Source organism: Pseudophryne corroboree, chromosome 8 (genome assembly GCF_028390025.1).
Source record: "Pseudophryne corroboree isolate aPseCor3 chromosome 8, aPseCor3.hap2, whole genome shotgun sequence".
NCBI classification, from domain to species: domain Eukaryota; kingdom Metazoa; phylum Chordata; class Amphibia; order Anura; family Myobatrachidae; genus Pseudophryne; species Pseudophryne corroboree.
The window spans coordinates 485,941,305-485,960,601 of NC_086451.1; the positions used below are offsets into that span (position 1 = coordinate 485,941,305).

Genomic DNA, 19,297 nt, shown 5'->3' on the forward strand with positions numbered 1-19,297 from the left:
AAGTACAGTGTGGTATATGGCAGGACAGTGCAGTATGGGTAAGTACAGTGCGGTATATGGCAGCATAGTGCAGTATAGGATAAGTACAGTGCGGTATATGGCAGCATAGTGCAGTATAGGATAAGTACAGTGCGGTATATGGCAGGACAGTACAGTACAGGATAAGTACATTGTGGTATATGGCAGGACAGTGCAGTATAGGTAAGTACAGTGTGGTATATGGCAGGACAGTGCAGTATGGGTAAGTACAGTGCGGTATATGGCAGCATAGTGCAGTATAGGATAAGTACAGTGTGGTATATGGCAGGACAATGCAGTATAGGATAAGTACAGTGCGGTATATGGCAGGACAGTGCAGTATAGGATAAGTACAGTGTGGTATATGGCAGGACAGAGTGGTATATGGCAGCATAGGATAAGTACAGTGCGGTATATGGCAGGACAGTACAGTATAGGAGAAGTTCAGCAGCAGCAGCGGCGCGGCTCCTCCCCGGGGTGACGTCAGGTGGGGTGGGCGGGGCCAGGCGGAGGGATCTGCGTCACCCGGCAGCGGATAGACACAGCATTGGCCGCCATGGTGAACATCGCATTCAGCTCCCCGTTCTCCGGCAAGGCCCCGGCCAAGGACGCGCAGTGCCTGGTGCCTGACACGGTGAGCGGGAGAGCGAGAGGCCGGGGATCCGGGGCCTGTGTCCGTGTGTCATCTATTACCTTCCCATCCCTGTGTATAATGTGTCATATCATACCCCTATATAGGGGAGGGGGTAACACAGTATATATATATATATATATATATATATATATATATATACTCTGTGTTACCCCCTCCCCCCTCTATATATAATACTATTACCCCACTGTGTATATAGAATCTATTACCCCCATCACTGTATATAATGTCATATCATACCCCTGTATATATACTGTTACCCCCTCCCCCCTGTATATATAATACTATTACCCCTCTGTGTATATAGAATCTATTACCCCCATCACTGTATATGTGTCATATCATACCCCTGTATATATACTGTTACCCCCTCCCCCCTGTATATATAATACTATTACCCCTCTGTGTATATATAATCTATTACCCCCCCATCCCTGTGTATAATGTCATATCATACCCCTGTGTATATATATATATATATATATATACTGTTACCCCCTCCCCCCTGTATATATAATACTATTACCCCTCTGTGTGTATAGAATCTATTACCCCCCATCCCTGTATATGTGTCATATCATACCCCTGTATATATACTGTTACCCCCTCCCCTCTGTATATATAATCTATTACCCCCCATCCCTGTATATAATATGTCCTATCATTCCCCTGTATATATACTGTTACCCCCTCCCCCCTGTGTATATACTGTTACCCCATCCCACTCTGTGTATATATAATCTATTACCCCCCATCCCTGTATATGATGTGTCCTTTCATTCCCCTGTATATATACTGTTACCCCCTCCCCCCTGTGTATCTATAATCTATTACCCCCCCCCCGTGTATCTATAATGTATTAACCCCCCCCCCCGTGTATCTATAATGTATTACCCCCCCTGTGTATCTATAATGTATTACCCCCCCTGTGTATCTATAATGTATTACCCCCCCTGTGTATCTATAATTTATTACCCCCCCCTGTGTATCTATAATCTATTACCCCACATCCCTGTATATAATGTGTCCTATCATTCCCCTGTATATATACTGTTGCCCCCTCCCCCCTGTGTATCTATAATCTATTAACCCCCCTGTGTATCTATAATCTATTAACCCCCCTGTGTATCTATGATCTATTAACCCCCCTGTGTATCTATAATCTATTAACCCCCCTGTGTATCTATAATCTATTAACCCCCCAGTGTATCTATAAACTATTAACCCCCCTGTGTATCTATAATCTATTAACCCCCCTGTGTATCTATAATCTATTAACCCCCCCCCCTGTGTATCTATAATCTATTAACCCCCCCCCTGTGTATCTATAATCTATTACCCCCCCCCCCCCTGTGTATCTATAATCTATTAAACCCCCCCTGTGTATCTATAATCTATTAAACCCCCCCTGTGTATCTATAATCTATTACCCCCCCCTGTGTATCTATAATCTATTACCCCCCCTGTGTATCTATAATCTACTACCCCCCCCCCCCTGTGTATCTATAATCTATTAAACCCCCCCTGTGTATCTATAATCTATTACCCCCCCCTGTGTATCTATAATCTATTAAACCCCCCCTGTGTATCTATAATCTATTACCCCCCCCTGTGTATCTATAATCTATTACCCCCCCTGTGTATCTATAATCTATTACCCCCCCTGTGTATCTATAATCTATTACCCCCCCTGTGTATCTATAATCTATTACCCCCCCCCTGTGTATCTATAATCTATTACCCCCCCCCCTGTGTATCTATAATCTATTACCCCCCCCTGTGTATCTATAATCTATTACCCCCCCCTGTGTATCTATAATGTATTACCCCCCCTGTGTATCTATAATGTATTACCCCCCCGTGTATCTTAATCCATTACCCCCCCCCTGTGTATCTATAAACTAATAACCCTCCCGCCCCTGTGTATCTATAATATATTACCCCCCCTGTGTATCTATAATCTATTACCCCCCCCCCCCTGTGTATCTATAATCTATTACCCCCCCCCCCCTGTGTATCTATAATCTATTACCCCCCCCTGTGTATCTATAATCTATTACCCCCCCTGTGTATCTATATATTACCCCCCCCTGTGTGTATATATAATCAATTACCCCCCGTGTATATGTAATCTTTCTCATACGTCCTAGAGGATGCTGGGGATGACATCAATGGGGTATAGACGGGATCCGCAGGAGACATGGGCACTCTAGGAGTTTTCATTGGGTGTGAACTGGCTCCTCCCTCTATGCCCCTCCTCCAGACCTCAGTTTTAGAAATGTGCCCAGGCAGACTGGGTGCACTGCAGGGGAGCTCTACTGAGTTTCTCTGAAAAGACTTAAGGTAGGTTTTTTATTTTCAGGGAGATCTGCTGGCAACAGTCTCCCTGCTTCGTGGGACTGAGGGGGCAGAAGTAGGAACCAACTTCCTGAAGAGTTTCATGGCTCTGCTTCTGGCTGACAGGACACCATTAGCTCCTGAAGGGTACTGAACGCTAGCCATGCCTAGATGCTCACTCCCACAGCCCGCCGTCACCCCCCTCACAGAGCCAGAAGTCAGAAGACAGGTGAGTGTTAGAAGACAGATCTTCAATTAAGAAAGTGACGGCTAAAGTTACCGCGCGGCTGGCGGGAGCGCAGCGCGCCATGTTGCCCACACATACACAGGCACTGCAGGGTGCAGGGGTGGGGGGCGCCCTGGGCAGCATGAAACCTATGGAAACTGGCATAAATAAGGGGCATAAGTTGCTGAGGCACAGTCCTACCCCCGCCAGTATAAAAAATGACCTCATAAAAGCTGAGGAGAAACACACCATTGAAGAGTGGAGCTTCCTCCTCAGTCAGTCAGCACACTGCTCAGTGCCATTTTCTCTCTCTCCTCAGGCTGCAGAGACAACACTGGTCCTCCTCCACTACTGAACAAGTATCAGGGTGCAAAACAGGGGGGGGGGGGGCACAGTGAATTTGGTGCTATATAATTGTGTGATTAACATTATAAAAGCGCTGAATGTCAGTGGGCATATTGTGTTACTGGCGTTGGGTTGTGAACTGGCAAAATCCTATCTGTGTCCCTCTGACAGATTTTACTGTGGGTCTGTCCCCTATAAGTCCCGGAGTGTCTGTGGTGTGGTTGTGCGTGTGTGTGACATGTCTGTGGCCGGGAACTCTGTGGAGACATGTTAGGGACACAGAGGTGTAATATGACACCAAGAGCCTGACTGGGTGAAAGGTTACATGATAGTGTGAATCATATCAGTAAGAGGTTGGACTGAATCTCATACAGAAAATGAAAATAATCTGTTGAAGATGTGATTTTTAATAGTTCTGCCTTTCATCCACAGGGACCTTTCTGGGTCACATACAAATTTGCACAAGTAGTACAAACTGATACCGACACGGACTCTGATTCCTGTGTTGACACTAGTGATTCCAGGGGAATAGGTCCTAAGTTAGCAAAAAAGCATTCAAAACATGTTTTAGCTATAAATGAGGTGTTAGAAGTTACAAAGCCCCCGCTTTTACCACAAGGAGAGGGTTTACTTTAGTAAAGAAGTAATGTCATTTTCCCTCCACCTCAGGTCTGATTTAACCTGAAAAGAAATTTCTGATTCCCAAAAGGATATCAGGCAGCTTACCTTTTTCCAGAAAAGGTGTTTCTCCCTGCGCCTGGAATGGCTTCACTTAAGGAGCCGCGAGACCGCAAGTGAGTGAGGTAATCTATTCATGTGGCCAATGGGACACTACTCAGGCCTACCACTGTCTGTGAGTGGGTGAGTAGTGCTATTGAAAAGTGGTCAGAAAACTTGTCATTAGACATTGACACAATAGATGGAGACGAGATACTCATAACGTTAGGTCATATCAAAGACGCTGCTGCGTACGTACTAGAAACCATGAAATATATTGGTCTCTTGGTATCAAGAACCGCTACCATGGCAGTATCGGCTCGGAGGGCGTTGTGGATTCGCCAGTGGAATGCTGATGCAGATTCCAAAAGAAGTATGGAGGCTCTCCCGTATAAAGGTGAGGCCTTGTTTGGTGATGGGCTGGATGCGTTAGTCTCGGCGGCTACCGCAGGTAAGTCGACATTCTTGCCTTATGCTCCTACACCGGCGAAAAAGACATCACTCTCACATGCAGTCCTTTCGGCCCAACAAATACAAAAAGGCCAAAGGTTCCCCCTTTTTTTGCAGGAAGGGGAAAAGGAAAGAAATCCGCTGCATCTCCTGACTACCCCTGCTTCTGCCAAATCTGCAGCATGACGCTGGGGCTCCCTTGCGGGAGTCCGCTCGGGTGGGAGCACATCTGAAACTTTTCAGCCAAATCTGGATTCAATCTGGACTGGACCAATGGGTCTTACAAATAGTGTCCCATGGGTACAAACTAGAGTTTCAAGACGTCCCCCCATGCCGATTTTTCAAATCGACCTTGCCAGCTTCTCTTCCGGGAAGAGAGGCAGTAACAATGGCAATTCAAAAATGATGTCAGGATCAGGTCATTGTCCTGGTACCCTTGTCACAGCAAGGAGAAGGTTTTTATTCAAGTCTCTTTTTTTTAGTTCCGAAGCCGGACGGCTCGGTCAGACCGATTTTAAACCTGAAAAATTTGAATCTCTACCTGAAAAGGTTCAAGTTCAAGATGGAATCCCTGAGGGTAGTGACTTCCAGTCTGGAGGAGGGGGACTTCATGGTGTCAGTAGACATAAAAGATGCTTACTTGCATGTTCCCATTTATCCTCCTCACCAAGCTTATCTGAGATTCGCAGTACAGGATTGCCATTACCAGTTTCAGACGTTGCCGTTCGGTCTCTCCACGGCACCGAGGGTATTCACCAAGGTGATGGCGGAGATGATGGTCCTCCTTCGTTAAAATGGAGTCAATATAATTCCTTATCTGGACGATCTCCTGATTAAAAGTGAGATCCAGGGAACAGTTGGCGCAGAACATCGCACTCTCCCTATCAATACTCCAACAACACGGTTGGATCATGAATTTTCCAAAGTCGCAGTTGGAACCGACGACAAGATTGTCCTTTCTGGGGATGATACTGGACACAGAAGTATGGACAGTATTTATTCCAGTGGAAAAGGCTCTGGAATACCAGAAAATGGTCAAACAAATATTGAAACCAACAAGGGTGTCGATCCATCAATGCATTCGGTTGTTGGGGAAAATCGTAGTGGCCTACGAGGCCATACTGTTTGGCCGATTTCATGCCAGAGTATTCCAGTGGGACCTGTTGGACAAGTGGGCCGGATCCCACCTACACATGCACCGGAAAATAATCCTGTCCCCCCAAAGCCAGGATTTCGCTCTTGTGGTGGCTACACAGTTCTCACCTACTAGAGCAGGCATTCCCAACCACGGTCCTCAAGGCACACCAACAGTGCAGGTTTTAGTGATATCCAGGCTGCAGCACAGATGGTTAAATCAAAATAACTGAGCTACTAATTAAGTCACCTGTGCTGAAGCCTGGATATCACTAAAACCTGCACTGTTAGTGTGCCTTGAGGACCGTGGTTGGGAATGCCTGTACTAGAGGGACGCAGGTTTGGGATTTATGACTGGGTCCTAATAACCACGGATGCAAGTCTCCGAGGCTGGGGAGCTGTCGCACAGGGGGAAAGCTTCAAAGGAAAATGTTCAAGTCAGGAAGCCTGCCTTCACATAAACGTTCTGGAATTGAGAGCCATTTACAACGGCCTTCTACAAGCGGTACATCTTCAAGATCCCGTGCAGATCCAGTCGGACAATGTAACAGCAGTCGCGTACATAAACAGGCAAGGCGGAACGAAAAGCAGAGCGGCAATGGCAGAGGTGACCAGGATTCTCCTCTGGGCAGAAAGACACGTTAGAGCTCTGTCAGCAATTTTCATTCCGGAAGTGGATAACTGGGAAGCAGACTTCCTCAGCAGACACGATCTCCATCCAGGAGAGTGGGGCCTCCACCAAGAAGTCTTTGCAGAGGTGACAAGTCTTTGGGGAGTTCCTCAAGTAGACATGATGGCATCTTGTCTAGACAAGAAGCTTCAGAGATATTGTTCCAGGTCGAGAGACCCTCAAGCAATAGCAGGGAATGCACTGGTGACCCAGTGGGTGTTTCGGTCGGTATATGTTTTCCCTCCACTTCCACTGATTCCAAAAGTTCTCAAAATAATAAGAACAAGAGTTTGAGCAATCTTCATTGCCCCAGACTGGCCAAGAAGGGCTTGGTATCCAGATCTTCAGGGGTTGCTCATAGAAGATCCCTGGCTTCTTCCTCCTCGAGAGGACCTACTACAGCAGGGGCCGTGTGTGTATCAAGACTTACCGCGGCTACTTTTGACGGCATGGCTTTTGAGCGTCGGATCCTGGCCCGAAAGGGTATTCCTAAGGAAGTCATCCCCACTCTTATTCAGGCCAGGAAAGGAGTAACGTCTAAACCAGGCTTTTTCAACCAGTGTGCCGTGGCACACTAGTGTGCCACGGCACACTAGTGTGCCACGACCAGTTGCAAGGTGTGCCGCGAAGCCAGAGCAGCTTCCTGCACCTTCAGAGTCAACTGTTGGCCCGGGCTCTTCTTAGAGGATCAGTCGTGCTCCGGTCGTGACCTATGCCTTGAAGATGCGGCGGTGTGATATCCTAGGTCACAGCCGCCGCGTCTCACCACCCAGCCAGCCCACCCACCTGCATACACATCTTCAAGTTCCTGCCTGCATACAAAGCTTTCTTTGCCCACCCACATCCACACCTGCCCGACCGCCCACTGCTCATTATTCTCAGCACTCCACTATGAACAACCCCCCGCCAGTGAGGTACAGGGAGGAGGACAGCTGACCGGTAGGGGCTAATATTTGTTATTTTATTTCTCCTGTGGGGAACAATAGGATTTATGTGGGGAGTATAAGGATTTATGGGGGAACATTGTGAATAATTCATGTGGAGGGCAATAGAATTTATGTGGGGAGAAATGTGATTGATTTATGTGGGGAGCAATGTGATTGTTTCTCCTGTGTAGGCCAATGTATGTGTGGATTTTTTTTTACTATGAGGGCCAATGCGCGTGTTTGTTTTTTTCTGTGGGGAACTGATGGTGCGCCTTGGCAATTTTAAAATATTGTTCGGTGTGCCGCGAGTAAAAAAAGGTTGAAAATCACTGGTCTAAACATTACCACTGTATTTGGAGAAAATGTGTCTTGATGGGAATCCAAGAAGTCTCCTACGGAAGAGCTTGAGTTGGGACGTTTTCTCCATTTTCTGCAGGCTGGTGTGGATGCGGGCCTTAGATTGGGATCAATCAAGGTTCAGATTTCGGCCTTATCAGTTTTCTTTCAAAAATAATTGGCCTCCTTTCCAGGAGTTCAGATGTTCGTGAAAGGGGTTCTGCACATCCAGCCTCCATGTGTGCCTCCAGTGGCACCATGGGACCTTAATGTGGTGTTGCAATTCCTTCAATCAGATTGGTTTGAACCTCTGCAGGAGATAGAATTGAAGTTTCTCACTTGGAAAGTGGTGATGCTTTTGGCCTTGGCATCCGTAAGGCGGGTGTCTGAGTTGGGGGCCTTGTCTCACAAGAGCCCTTACCTGATCTCCATGAAGATAGGGCAGAGTTAAGAACTCGTCAACAATTTCTCCCAAAGGTGGTTTCGTCCTTCCACATAAACCAACCTATTGTGGTGCCAGTAGCTACTGACACTTTCACTGAGTCACAGTCTCTAGATGTGGTCCGTAGTGTTCTTTCTAGGATTTTTTAGGGCAGGGTGGTGATCACTGAGGAGGGCACATTTTAATTTTGAAGGGCACATTTTTGGTGGGACGCTTTGCGCACGAAGCATAGCGCATATGTTTATAGTTTTTATATATATATATATATATATATATATATATATATATATATATATATATATATATATTTTCCCCTTAATGTATCATTTACCCACACATACAGGACACCCATGTAACACCCAACATCTGTACTGAGAAAAATACTGTATTTGTCCAGTCTTCGTGAAAGAACGGCTACAGTATATACACATAAGTAGATTATAATAAATGTCTCCTCCACTGCTGAAGTACTTATAATCCTTATGTCTTATAAAACAGAAAAGTTAAGCAGAGGGTTAAAATATACAGTATAGGTACAAAATAAAAGTCTGTTCTTCTACTAAGGAAATAGTGTAAGCAGTACATGCTTCTTTCCCTCTATATCAGAGTGCTGTGTTATGCCGGCAGTGCAGTCCCTCCTCTGCCATCCAGTTCATCAAGTATAGAAATTGTTTCCAATTTCAGAGGTGGGCAAGGAGTAGACAACTACATTGTAACATGCACTCTGACTGTTGCATTCTGTATACAAGGGGGCGATTTATGATCAGGCAGGGTGCTTTTTCACATTTCAAAAATGGCCAGGGTGCAGCACCCTGCTGAAACAGCCTAGAAAGAACACTAGTTAGAGCTTTGAAGATTATGTCGCAAGAGCAGCTCGGGTACAGAAAACAGAGGCTCTGTTTGTCCTGTATGATCACAACAAGATTGGCTGTCCTGCTTCTAAGCAGACTATTGCACGCTGGATTAGAAATACGATTCAGCAAGCTCATACTGCGGCTTGATTGCCATTACCAACGTCGGTAAAGGCCCACTCCACTAGAAAGGTGGGCCCATCCTGGGCGGCTGCCCGGGGGGTCTCGGCATTACAACTTTGCCGAGCAGCTACTTGCTCAGGGTCAAACACATTTGCTAAGTTCTACAAGTTTGACACCTTGGCCAATGAGGACCTAAAGTTTGGTCAATCAGTGCTGCAGAGTCATCCACACTCTCCCGCCCGTACTGGAGCTTTTGGTATAGACCCCATGGTCGTGATGTCATCCCCAGCATCCTCTAGGACGTATGAGAAAATAGGATTTTGATAACCTACCGGTAAATCCTTTTCTCCTAGTCCGTAGAGGATGCTGGGCGCCTGTCCCAGTGTGTACTTTACCTGCAGTTTAGTTATTACAGTTACACAAGTTGTGTTATCTTGGTTTCAGCATGTTGCTGCAATTAGTTCATGCCTGTTGGCGTGTGTTATGTTGAATGCCATGTGTGCGGCATGGTTGAGGGTGTGAGTTGGTAGATATCTCACCACTAGTTAAGTAATTCCTTTCCTCGAAATGTAAGTCTCCCTGGGCACAGTTCCTACAACTGAGGTCTGGAGGAGGGGCATAGAGGGAGGAGCCAGTTCACACCCAATGAAAAGCCTTTAGAGTGCCCATGTCTCCTGCGGATCCCGTCTATACCCCATGGTCTTGATGTCGTCCCCAGCATCCTCTACGGCGGACTAGGAGAAAAGGATTTACCGGTAGGTTATCAAAATCCTATTATTATTATTATTATTTTTATTATCCTTTATATGGCGCAACAAGGGTTCCGCAGCGCCCAATTACAGAGTACATAAACAAATAATCAAACAGGAAAACAGCAACTTACAGTTGATGACAGTATAGGACAAGTACAGGGTAAATACACAGTTACATCAGCAGATGACACTGGAATAAGTATCAGGTGGCAGAAGACTGCTGGATGTGGTGCAGTTGAAGATTATTAAAGTAAGAAAAAGGATAAGCACATGAGGGAAGAGGGCCCTGCTCGTGAGCGCTTACATTCTATATATAATCTATTACCCCCTCCCCCCCCTGTCTATTATATACATGAGGGGGGGAGGTAATAGATTATATATAGATGGGGGGGTAATAGATTATATATAGACAGGGGGGGTAATGGATTATATATACACGGGGTGATTATATATAATCTATTATCCCCCCTCCCCCCGTGGGTATATAATCTCTCTCTTACGTCCTAGAGGATGCTGGGGACCATATTAGTACCATGGGGTATAGACTGGTCCACCAGGAGCCAACTTTAATGGGCCCTACATACTGGCAGATTTCACTGCATGATATGAACGTTCTTGTTCATTAACTCGTTCATGTCGTTCTGTGTGTAGGCAACAACGATTAACGATGCGCGGCCCCGCACTTGTTTATCGTTGGTGCCCCGTCGCTTATGCATGCAGGCCAATATGGACGAGATTGTCCATATTAGCGTGCAGTGCTATGGAGCCGGGTGACGGGGGGAGTGAAGAAACTTCACTCCCCCCCCCCCCCCCCCTCCGCCGCCAGGTCACCCGTTGGTTGCGGATCGGTATGTGTGTAGGGCCCATTAGAGTTTAACAGTTTGTGCTGGCTCCTCCCTCTATGCCCCTCCTACCAGACTCAGTTTAGAAAATGTGCCCGGAGTAGCCGGTCACAGCTAGGGGAGCTCTCCAGAGCTTTTCTAGAAAGTTATTTTAGAGTTTTTTATTTTACAGGGAGGCTGCTGGCAACAGTCTCCCTGCAGCGAGGGACTAAGGGGGGGAGTAGTGTCCGCCCTGCGGGGTCTGAGCCACTGTCTCCGCTGACAGGACACTGAGCTCCTGAGAGGATCGATCATTCCCCGCCACAGGGGATCGCTCACCCCGGCAGCATGCCGCCACCCCCTTACAGAGCCAGAAGATCGGTGGCAAGCGAGTAATCGGCCCCCTGGCAAGAGGGGAGCCGGTGTGAAAATGGCAGCATCAGGGTAGGAGTGCAGTACTAACTGCGCTCCGGGGCTCAGCGGTACATAGTGCGGCGCTGTGAGGGGCGCCCTGAGCCGGCGCCTACACCCTTTACTGACCACAAAGCCTGTCGGGGTCTCTGCATCTCAGCCAGCAGTAAAATTCTCAGGCCAGTATAATCTTGGAAGAGCAGGAAGACTGCGCCATTAAGGGGGCGGAGCTTCTCAGAGCGGACCCAGCAGCGTTCAGCGCAAGTTTCCTGCCTGCAGACACGCTACCTGTGAAGAGCAGTCCCTCCGGAGCACCTCTAGCTATCTGTACGGTACCAGGGGGTTGTAGAAGCGGGGGGAGGCTGTGTATAGACTGCGTCACCTATTAAGGGACACAGTCAGCGCTGACAAGGGGTCTCCCTATACCTATATAGCGCTGTATGTGGGTTGGCTCCACTCCCTGTCTCTCTCTGCCATTCTGGGGGGCGGGGGGGGGAGGGGCGGGGGGGGCGACGACTGTCTGCCCAGTACTCTGTGTGTATGTGGGGTGTGTGTGTTTGCTAACTACCATGTCTAGAGACTGTCTCATATGCTGCAGAGGATATGTCCTCTCAAGAAGATCCCATTCCATGTAATCAGGATTGCACTGTTGTAGCACAGATCCCGGCTATAGAACCGGAGTGGTTTGCCTCTATTAAGGGGGTTATTTCTCTGATTTCGGAGAGGGTTGCTCAGACTGAGTATTGCAGTCCTCTATGGCAGTATGGTCCGGTTCTGTCCTCTCGGGCCCCCATGCGGTACTCTCTCAAAAACGTGCTCTTGCCCAAATTACGCAAGATGACACGGATACCGATTCTGACACAGCAGACGGTGACGGGGATGTGTTGCGGGGGATGGCATCACTTGCTAAAGGGGTGCAGTTGATGAAAGAGGCTATCAGGGATGTGTTGAATATTTCTGACACACCTCCTGAGCAGGTAGAGGAGGCCTTTTTCACTGACAATAAGAAGGCCCCTCTCACCTTCCCGGCATCTAAGGAATTAAATGCTATATTTGAGAAACCTGGGAAAACCTGGAGAAAAAATTCCAGATCCCTAAAAGGGTTCTGGTAGCTTTTCCCTTCCCGGAGGAGGACAGGAAAAAAATGGGAGTCCCCACCTATTGTTGACGCATCTGTCTCCAGGCTGTCAAAGCAGGTGGTCTTACCTGTCCCGGGATCTACCGCGTTGAAAGACCCAGCGGATCGCAAGGTGGATGCTACGCTCAAATCCATATACACGGCTTCAGGGGCGATACTGCGGCCTACTATTGCCTGTGCATGGATTTCAAAAGCTATAGCCAAGTGGTCAGTCACTCTGCAGGAGGACTTGACTACAATGGATAAAGGTGACGTTGATTTGTTTTTACGTAACATACAGGATTCTGCGGGGTTTCTGGTAGAATCCATGAAGGATCTGGATTCCATGGCTGCGGGGATCTCCTCCATGTCAGTCTCGGCTCGCAGGGGTCTCTGGCTGTGCCAATGGTCTGTGGACGCGGAATCCAGGAAAAGTGTGGAGAACCTACCCTACACAGGGCAGGCTCTTTTTGGGGAGCCGCTAGATGCGTGGATTGACACGACTACCAAGGGTAAGTCTCCTTTTCTTCCCTCAGCTGCATCGGCTACGAAGAAACCCTTTTCTTCCAACACGTCAAAGTCTTTTCGATCCGCTAGGTCTAGAAAGAACAAGCCCTCTCACACCTTCTTTAGAGGTGGTCGTGCCAAATGCAAAAAACCTGCAGGTTCCCAGGACCAGAAACCTGCTTCTGGTGCCTCAAAGTCCTCAGCATGACGGTGGACCGCGCAGCCTGGAGGTCGGTCAGGTGGGAGCGAGGCTCCGGCATTTCAGCCATGTCTGGGTGTCGTCCGGCCTGGATCCCTGGGTACAGGATATTGTGTCCCGGGGGTACAGGCTGGAGTTCCAAAATCTTCCACCTCACCGATTCTTCAAATCAGGCTTGCCAGCTTTGCCGGCAGACAGCTATTTTACTGGACACTATCCGAAAATTGGTACTGTCGGAGGTCATTGTTCCAGTGCCACCTCATCAGTTAAACAAGGGTTACTATTCGAACCTTTTTGTGGTACCGAAGCTGGATGGTTCGGTCAGGCCAATTCTGAACTTGAAATCATTAAACCCTTATCTCAGGGAGTTCAAATTCAAAATGGAGTCTCAGAGCGGTAATCTCAGGACTGGAGGAGGGGGAGTTCCTGGTGTCCCTGGACATCAAGGATGTGTACCTCCACATTCCGTTTTGGTCGCCGCATCAGGCTTATCTCAGGTTTGCACTGAATAGATGATCACTATCGGTTTCAAGCACTGCCATTCGGTCTCTCCACAGCGCCGAGGGTCTTCACCAACCTAATGGCAGAGATGATGGTTCTCCGCAAGCAGGGGGTGAACATAATTCCATATCTGGACGATCTGCTGATCAAGGCATCGTCCAGGGAGAAGCTGTTAAGATCCATTGCTCTCACGACGCATCTGCTCAGTGAGCACGGTTGGATCCTGAGCCTTTCAAAGTCTCATCTGGAGCCGACAAGGAGGCTGTCTGTCTTTCCTGGGGATGATCCTCGACACGGAGGTGCAGAGTGTGTTTCTACCGGTGGAGAAAAAGTTGGTGATTCAAACGATGGTCCGGGATGTCTTGAAGTCGGCACGGGTATCGGTTCATCGGTGCATCCGCCTTCTGGGGAAGATGGTGGCCTCCTACGAGGCTCTGCAGTACGGAAGGTTTCATGCTCTGTCCTTTCAACTGGATCTCCTGGACCAGTGGTCGGGATCTCACCTACACATGCACCAGAGGATACGTCTGTCGCCGAAGGCAAGGATTTCCCTCCTCTGGTGGCTGCAACTACCACACCTTTTGGAGGGCCGAAGGTTCGGGGTTCAGGACTGGATCCTTCTAACCACGGATGCAAGTCTCAGATGTTGGGGAGCAGTCACTCAGGGGGAAACCTTCCAAGGAAGGTGGTCAAGTCAGGAATCCCTTCTTCCAATAAACATCCTGAGCTAAGAGCCGTATACAATGGTCTTCTGCAAGCAGCACACCTTCTACAGGATCGGGCTGTTCAGGTGCAGTCGGACAATGTGACCACAGTGTCCTACATAAACCGACATGGCGGAACGAAGAGCAGGGCTGCACTGTCAGAGGGGACAAGAATCCTCCTCTAGGCAGAAAGGCACGCAGTGGCGATGTCCGCAATCTTCATTCCGGGAGTGGACAACTGGGAAGCGGACTTCCTCAGCAGACACGATCTCCATCCAGGAGAGTGGGGCCTCCACCCGGAGGTGTTCGAGGACGTAACCGGTTTGGGGAAAGGGGGAGGGGGTGGTGAGTTCCTCACATAGACATGATGGCCTCCCGCCTCAACAAGAAGCTGCGGAGGTACTGTTCCAGGTCGAGAGACCCACAGGTAGTGGCCGCACTGGTAACACTGTGGGAGTTCCCATCAGTGTATGTGTTCCCTCCACTTCCTCTCATTCCAAGAGTTCTACAGCTTGTAAAAAGCACAAAGGTTCTAGCAATCCTCATTGCTCCGGACTGGCCAAGGAGGGCTTGGTACGCGGATATGCTGGATCTTCTGCTGGAGGATCCCAGGCCTCTGCCTCTTCGGGAGGATCTTCTACTACAGGAGCCGTTCGCTTCTCAAGACTTACCATGGCTACGTTTGAGGGCATGGCGGTTGAACGCCAGATCTTGGCTCGGAAGGGTATTCCGAGCGCAGTTATTCCTACCCTGATATAGGCTAGGAAGGGGGTAACGTCTAAACATTACCATCGAATTTGGAAATAATGTGTCTGTGTGAATCCAAGAAGTTTCCTGCGGTGGAGTTTCAACTTGGACGGTTTCTCGTATTCCTGCAAGCAGGTGTGGATATGGGCCTGCGTTTGGGATCCATAAAGGTCCAGATCTCAGCTTTGTCCATTTTCTTTCAGAAACAATTGGCTGTCCTCCTTGAGGTTCAGACCTTTTTGAAAGGGGTTCTGCACATTCAGCCTCCCTTTGTGGTGCCAACGGCACCCTGGGATCTTGATGTGGTGTTGCAGTTCCTGCAGTCGGATTGGTTTGAGCCTCTACAGGAGGTTGAGGTCAAGTTTCTCACGTGGAAGGCGGTCACTTTGTTGGCCTTAGCTTCTGCGCGACGTGTGTCGGAATTGGGAGCTTTGTCCTGTAAAAGTCCCTATCTGGTCTTCCATTAAGATAGGGCGGAACTCAAGACGCGTCCACAGTTCCTTCCGAAGGTTGTCGGCTTTTCATATCAACCAACCTATTGTGGTGCCAGTGGCTACGGACTCAATTTCATCAAAGTCCTTGGATGTTGTGAGGGCTTTGAAGATCTATGTGAAGAGGACTGCTCGTCACACAAAATCGGACTCTCTGTTTTTCCTGTATAATCCCAAGAAAATTGGGTGTCCTGCTTCTAAGACGATTTCTCGCTGGATCAGGTTCACCATCCAGCATGCATATTCTACGGCAGGATTGCTGTGTCCAAAATCTGTTAAGGCCCACTCTACTCGTAAGGTGGGGTCTTCCTGGGAGCTGCCCGGGGTGTCTCGGCCTTACAGCTTTGCAGAGCAGCTACTTGGTCGGGGTCGAACACGTTTGCTAAGTTTTACATGTTCGATACTTTGGCCTCTGAGGACCTCAAGTTTGGTCAAGCAGTTCTGCAGGAGCCTCCGCCCTCTCCCTCCCGTTCTGGGAGCTTTGGTACATCCCCATGATACTAATATGGACCCCAGCATCCTCTAGGACGTAAGAGAAAATAGGATTTTAATTACCTACCAGTAAATCCTTTTCTCGTAGTCTGTAGAGGATGCTGGGCGCCCGCCCAGTGCTTCGTTTTCCTGCAGGGGTTATTTAGTTCAGTACTACCTGGTTCCTAGGTAAGTTCTGCGTTATTTACTGTTTCAGCTGTTGCTGAGTTGTTCCGGCATGTTGGCCGGATTTGCCTGTTGTGTGAGCCGGTATGAATCTCGGCACTATCTGTGTAATTCCTTATCTCGAAGTATGTTGTCTCCTCGGGCACAGTTTCTAGACTGAGTCTGGTAGGAGGGGCATAGAGGGAGGAACCAGCCCACACACTCAAACTCTTAAAGTACCAATGGCTCCTGGTGGACCCATCTATACCCCATGGTACTAATATGGACCCCAGCATCCTCTACGGACTACGAGAAAAGGATTTACCGGTAGGTAATTAAAATCCTATTATATACCTCCCTATATATATATACATACATACATACATACATACATACATACATACATACATACACACAGGTTGAGTATCCCTTATCCAAAATGCTTGGGACCAGAGGTATTTTGGATATGGGATTTTTCCGTATTTTGGAATAATTGCATACCATAATGAGATATCATGGTGCTGGGGCCCAAGTCTAAGCTCAGAATGCATTTGTTACATATACACCTTATACACACAGCCTGAATGTCATTTAATACAATATTTTTAATAACTTTGTGTATTAAACAAAGTTTGTGTACATTGAGCCATCAGAAAATAAAGGTTTCACTATCTCACTCAAAAAAGTCCTTATTTCGGAATATTCCGTATTTCGGATATTGGATACCCAACCTGTGTGTGTGTGTGTGTGTGTATATATATATATATATATATATATATATATATATTTCTCTATCGTCCTAGTGGATGCTGGGGTTCCTGAAAGGACCATGGGGAATAGCGGCTCCGCAGGAGACAGGGCACAAAAAGTAAAGCTTTTCCGATCAGGTGGTGTGCACTGGCTCCTCCCCCTATGACCCTCCTCCAGACTCCAGTTAGATTTTTGTGCCCGGCCGAGAAGGGTGCAATCTAGGTGGCTCTCCTAAAGAGCTGCTTAGAGAAAGTTTAGCTAGGTTTTTTATGTTACAGTGATTCCTGCTGGCAACAGGATCACTGCAGCGAGGGACTGAGGGGAGAAGGAGTCAACTCACCTGCGTGCAGGATGGATTGGCTTCTTGGCTACTGGACATCAAGCTCCAGAGGGACAATCACAGGTACAGCCTGGATGGTCACCGGAGCCGCGCCGCCGGCCCCCTTGCAGATGCTGAAGACAGAAGAGGTCCAGAATCGGCGGCTGAAGACTCCTGCAGTCTTCTAAAGGTAGCGCACAGCACTGCAGCTGTGCGCCATTTTCCTCTCAGCACACTTCACACGGCAGTCACTGAGGGTGCAGGGCGCTGGGAGGGGGGCGCCCTGGGAGGCAAAATGAGTACCTATAAAGGCTAAAAATACCTCACATATAGCCCTAGAGGCTATATGGAGATATTTAACCCCTGCCTGATTTCTCAAAATAGCGGGAGACGAGCCCGCCGGAAAAGGGGCGGGGCCTATCTCCTCAGCACACGGCGCCATTTCCTCTCACAGCTCCGCTGGTCAGGACGGCTCCCAGGTCTCTCCCCTGCACTGCACTACAGAAACAGGGTAAAACAGAGAGGGGGGGCAAATTTATGGCGATATTTTTATATAACAAAGCAGCTATAGGGGAGCACTTATTATAAGGCTATCCCTGATATATATATAGCGCTTTTGGTGTGTGCTGGCAAACTCTCCCTCTGTCTCCCCAAAGGGCTAGTGGGTCCTGTCTTCATTAGGAGCATTCCCTGTGTGTCTGCTGTGTGTCGGTACGTGTGTGTCGACATGTATGAGGACGATATTGGTGTGGAGGCGGAGCAATTGCCAAATATGGGGATGTCACCTCCTAGGGGGTCGACACCAGAATGGATGCCTTTATTTATGGAACTACGGGATAGTGTCAACACGCTAAAGCAGTCGTTTGACGACATGAGACGGCCGGACAATCAATTAGTGCCTGTCCAGGCGACTCAAACACCGTCAGGGGCTGTGAAACGCCCTTTGCCTCAGTCGGTCGACACAGACCCAGACACAGGCGATGACTCCAGTGGTGACGGTGACGAATCAACCGTATTTTCCAGTAGGGCCACACGTTATATGATTTTGGCAATGAAGGAGGCGTTACATTTAGCTGATACTACAGGTACCACTAAACAGGGTATTATGTGGGGTATGAAAAAACTACCTATAGTTTTTCCTGAATCAGAAGAACTAAATGACGTGTGTAATGAAGCGTGGGTTGCCCCTGATAAAAAGCTGATAATTTCAAAGAAATTATTGGCATTATACCCTTTCCCGCCAGAGGTTAGGGAGCGCTGGGAAACACCTCCTAGGGTGGACAAGGCGCTAACACGCTTATCTAAACAAGTGGCGTTACCCTCTCCTGAGACGGCCGCACTTAAAGATCCATCAGATAGGAGGATGGAAAATATCCAAAAAAGTATATACACACATGCAGGTGTTATACTACGACCAGCTGTAGCAACTGCCTGGATGGGCAGTGCGGGGGTAGTTTGGTCAGAATCCCTGATTGAAAATATTGATACCCTGGACAGGGACAATATTTTACTGTCGTTAGAACAAATAAAGGATGCATTTCTTTATATGCGTGATGCACAGAGGGATATATGCACACTGGCATCACGGGTAAGTGCTATGTCCATTTCGGCCAGAAGAGCTTTATGGACGCGACAGTGGACAGGCGATGCGGATTCAAAACGGCATATGGAAGTTTTGCCGTATAAGGGGGAGGAGTTATTTGGAGTCGGTCTATCAGATTTGGTGGCCACGGCTACAGCCGGGAAATCCACCTTTCTACCTCAAGTCACTCCCCAACAGAAAAAGGCACCGACTTTTCAACCGCAGCCCTTTCGTTCCTTTAAAAATAAGAGAGCAAAGGGCTATTCATATTTGCCACGAGGCAAAGGTCGAGGGAAGAGACAGCAACACGCAGCTCCTTCCCAGGATCAGAAGCCCTCCCCGGCTTCTACAAAAGCCTCAGCATGACGCTGGGGCTTCTCAAGCGGACTCGGGGACGGTGGGCGGTCGTCTCAAAAATTACAGCGCGCAGTGGGCTCACTCGCAAGTAGATCCCTGGATCCTGCAGATAATATCTCAGGGATACAGGTTGGAATTAGAGACAGATCCACCTCGCCGTTTCCTGAGGTCTGCTT

The 19,297-nt window shown here is 48.3% G+C and overlaps 1 protein-coding gene across 1 annotated transcript in view; it reads left to right on the top strand.

Annotated features, from left to right (window-relative positions):
- Positions 1-537: 537 nt before the first annotated feature.
- Positions 538-19,297, top strand: part of ITM2A (integral membrane protein 2A) — a 72,820-nt gene continuing 54,060 nt past the window's right edge. Inside the window, exon 1 of the mRNA XM_063938415.1 lies at positions 538-652. Within this exon, the coding sequence (XP_063794485.1) occupies positions 575-652 (78 nt within the window). The 5' untranslated portion in view covers positions 538-574. The remainder of the gene's footprint in view (positions 653-19,297) is intronic.